The 3,581-nt window shown below is 51.9% G+C and overlaps 1 protein-coding gene across 4 annotated transcripts in view; it reads left to right on the forward strand.

The window, feature by feature from the left end:
• The window catches only part of PKNOX2 (PBX/knotted 1 homeobox 2), a 262,937-nt gene that overhangs the window by 232,129 nt on the left and 27,227 nt on the right, over positions 1-3,581 (forward strand). For all 4 annotated transcript variants that reach the window (XM_007463596.1, XM_007463594.1, XM_007463597.1 and 1 more), the window contains one exon: positions 112-300. In XM_007463596.1, the coding sequence (XP_007463658.1) occupies positions 112-300 (189 nt within the window). The remainder of the gene's footprint in view (positions 1-111; positions 301-3,581) is intronic.

Below are 3,581 nucleotides of genomic sequence, written 5' to 3' on the forward strand. Positions count from 1 at the left end.
GAGGCTACTCTGGCTGTGGGTGGTTGGGGGACGTGGGGGGGGGGGGGCGGGCAAGGCAGTGAGGGGACTGGGATCCAGACACCTGGGCTCACCTCTCCTCCCCCTCCACAGATGGTGAAGGCAATCCAGGTCCTAAGAATCCACCTGCTGGAGCTGGAGAAAGTCAATGAACTCTGCAAGGACTTTTGTAACCGTTACATCACCTGCCTCAAAACCAAGATGCACAGTGATAACCTGCTCAGGAATGACCTCGGGGGGCCCTACTCCCCCAACCAGCCCTCCATAAACCTTCACTCACAGGTAACACACAGGGCTGGGTCCTGTCTCCTAGCCAGGCTCCTAAGCGAGGCGTCAGAATGTCTGAAGGTCCCGTGGAGACCTAGGAAAATGGTTTAGACTGACTGTATCCTTTCACCTCTGATCTACTCCTCCTGCTATTTTCAGGCAGCTCAGTCCCTTTTTCACCCAGAGCTCAGCATGCCAGGGCATCAGTATTCCCTAGAAGATGACCAGATCTGAGAGGGACAGTGTCCAAAGGGATTCCTGGCTTCCTGGTCCAAGAGATCCCAAAAAATGAGCACGAGAGTTAAGGAGACGGAGAGCTTTGCAGGAGGATGAGGCGGGGACGGAGCTGGGAGTGGACCCAGACATCCCAGCCTCGCAGGTTTCTCAAGGGGGCTGGAGCTCGATGAGCTCTCTGTGTTTTGGGAAGGAGAGTGTGGGGAAAGTGGGCCTTCCCTGAATCCTGCCCACCTAATAGGAGACAACAGCCTCCCACGGGACAGCTTTTCCCGTGGGAAAATTGTTCTCTAGTTGCTCACCCTGCCCTGGCACATCTGTCTCCCCACAGTGGTCCAGGGCCACTGTGTAAGTCACCTAAAGTCACCCCTCACAAGATTCACCAGCCACCTTCATCCTGGGAACTGGGAACTGTGGAAATGGCAGAGAATGGGCTCTCTCTCCAGGACAGAATATCTTCCCCAAACCTATGAACTAAGAAAGCTTCCTGGTGATACCTTCCCAACTCACCGGTATCTATGTTAAGCCCTAGACTCACCAGTTTATTCTTCTCCCACTGAGCTCTTGAGTCCAGGACAGACACATGGAGGGTCCCCCAGGAGGTTTGCACTAGCCTCTGCCCACGAGACAATCAGGCTTGGGGATACCGGTAAACTTTCTAAGAATGCTTGGCGAGAGGTGCCGGAAAGAATGCCAAAGAAAGGTGGTGCCATTTTTATCCTTAAGTTTTAAGGATCGAGACGTATAATCTATCTCTCTAGGTTGGTGGAGGCAGGGGAAAGGACATGGTGACCCCTAGAAGGCCAGCCATGCCTTGTACATTTTGATAGCAGGAATCACATCGAACCCACCCCGGTGGGGTCTCCGTGGGACTCGATAGTGAGTACTGTATGGGACACGAGGCGGGAAGTTTATTTCCTCTTCCCATTACTTGAAATCACCAAATCACTTTATTACAGACCTAAACTCAGCCGCCCAGGCTTCTGCTTGCTAATATTCTCTTGAAATAGACTCATTCCTTCAGAGTCTTATTGTACTTTCCCTTATGATCAAAATTAGCAAGAAACTTGCATAAAAGAGGACAATAATTGCTCAACGAGCATCTCGTTTGTAATTTATTAGTTTCTATTATTGTGGGTTACCATGGCGATGCTGCACAGCCCCGGTGATGGGAGAGATGCAAGATAGGAGCCAAGGAGGCTGTGAGGCCTCACCAAATGGAGATGCACATTTTTATCAGTAATTTTCATGAAAATAATAAGTGAGGAGTTAATGAGATGGAAAGCCATCCTGTGGCTATTGTGAATTTGTTTTAAGTGTTGATCTAATTAGAATGCATCGGTCAGGAAAAGTAATGAGGATTTAGTGCCTCACAGAGATGTAAGGATCATATCAGAAAATTAGCACAAGTCTTTGGAAATAATCAGGTCCTTGGAGAGGCACTGGGTTTCCCCTCCTGGGCCCTCCAACCCCAGCTCGAGCTCCGGCATCGGGGGTGTACCAGGGCAGTGGGAGAAGAAAGGAGGGCCAGAGGGCTTTGCAGCCACAGTGGCCCCCTCAGGCTTGGGGTCCCCGGGCCGACAACTTTGTGTGCAGAAAGCAGGGTCACTGGAGACGTGGGTTAGCAGAGAAAGATAACGTGGGCTCTGGGTGAGCCAGGCCTCGGAGATGCTATCTGCAAAAATCAGTCCTCCTGGGGAATCCCTGCATTCAGTGGCTCTGAGCTTAGAGGAAAGAGGAAGGAACTTTGATTCCTGTCACTGTAAGCATCACATCTGTGCCTGACAGTGAAGCTGGCCCTGGGGTGACCACTGCAGAAAGGCCTCTGATCCGCTTAGAAAGAGGAACTCAGACAATCAGACAAAAACAAAGACACCGAGAACGAGAGGAGAAGACACTTAGCGAGGTGGGGTCCCATTTGCTGCTTCTCAGATTTGTCCCTTCATTTCCTCTCACTGGCCCCACCTACTTGTTCAGGCTTCAGTGGGTAAATAAGGTAATTACACACGAGCTGCTGTCATAGCTTCCCAACCTGCTCTTCTGTCTTCTCTGGCTACCTCGAAGCCCTCCCCCCCCCCACACACACACACAAATTCACATATGCACACCTCTTAGCCTTCTGCTGCTAGCTTTATCTTCTGAAGCTCTATTCAAGCCATTCTCCTGCTTGAAAACCCCAACTGCCCCCCAGAGTTTTCACATCCTTTCACTCGACATTTGATGCCCTCGTAGGTCACTATTTTTCCACGCCTGTATGTTTGGGTGATGACGGCACATCTCTGCAGGACCGAACCCAGCCTCTTCCCCAACGGCAATAATAAGGCTGCTCTCTCCATGGAGGCCTCCCTGACACCCCACCCCAAAGCATGGGCTTTTCTTTCTCTCAACTAACTCCTGGGCACATTGGGCCATTTATATGGTAAATATCCCATGTGACTTCACGTTTTCCTCTCCTGGTGAATGATAGGCAGCCAGTAAATATCTGTTGAAAGAAGTAATATGATGAGAAAGACAGAGAGAAATCAAGGAGGCAAGAGGAAGGCAAAGGAGGAAAGGAAAAGTAAGGAGAAAGACAAAGGGAAAGAAAGACAAACATCAATGGTCACGTTTGCGAGGGAGGTACGGAGAGGCTGAAGAACTGGAGGAAAAGAACAACAAAGACAAAGAGACACAGACCGAGGAAGAGGGGAGTGAGGCTGAAGACAGGCAGAGGCAGAAAGGAGTTGGAAAGAGAGATGGCGGCAGTCGTGGGGGGAGGGGGAGGGGTGGGGGTCAGTGCAGCGTCCCAGGTGTGTGTCCGGGAGAAGGTGAGCAGGATGTGCCCTGCGCTGCCCCGTCCACATCCCCAGGTCAGGCTCCCATCTCTGCCTCGCCAAGGTGGGTGCGGGCTGGCCTGGGCCTTCCCAGGAAGGAGAGACCCTCGGGGCCAAGAGACTCAGTGCAGGAGGCAGGCCTGCCTGGGGTCCGGCCATGGGAGCCAGCTCGGCAGAGGAGAGAGGAGGAGCGTGTGTGTGTGTGTGTGTGTGTGTGTGTGTGTGTGTGTGTGTGTGTGTGTGTGTGTG

Source organism: Lipotes vexillifer, unplaced genomic scaffold, assembly GCF_000442215.2.
Source record: "Lipotes vexillifer unplaced genomic scaffold, Lipotes_vexillifer_v1.1 scaffold442, whole genome shotgun sequence".
Taxonomy (NCBI): Eukaryota; Metazoa; Chordata; class Mammalia; order Artiodactyla; family Lipotidae; genus Lipotes; species Lipotes vexillifer.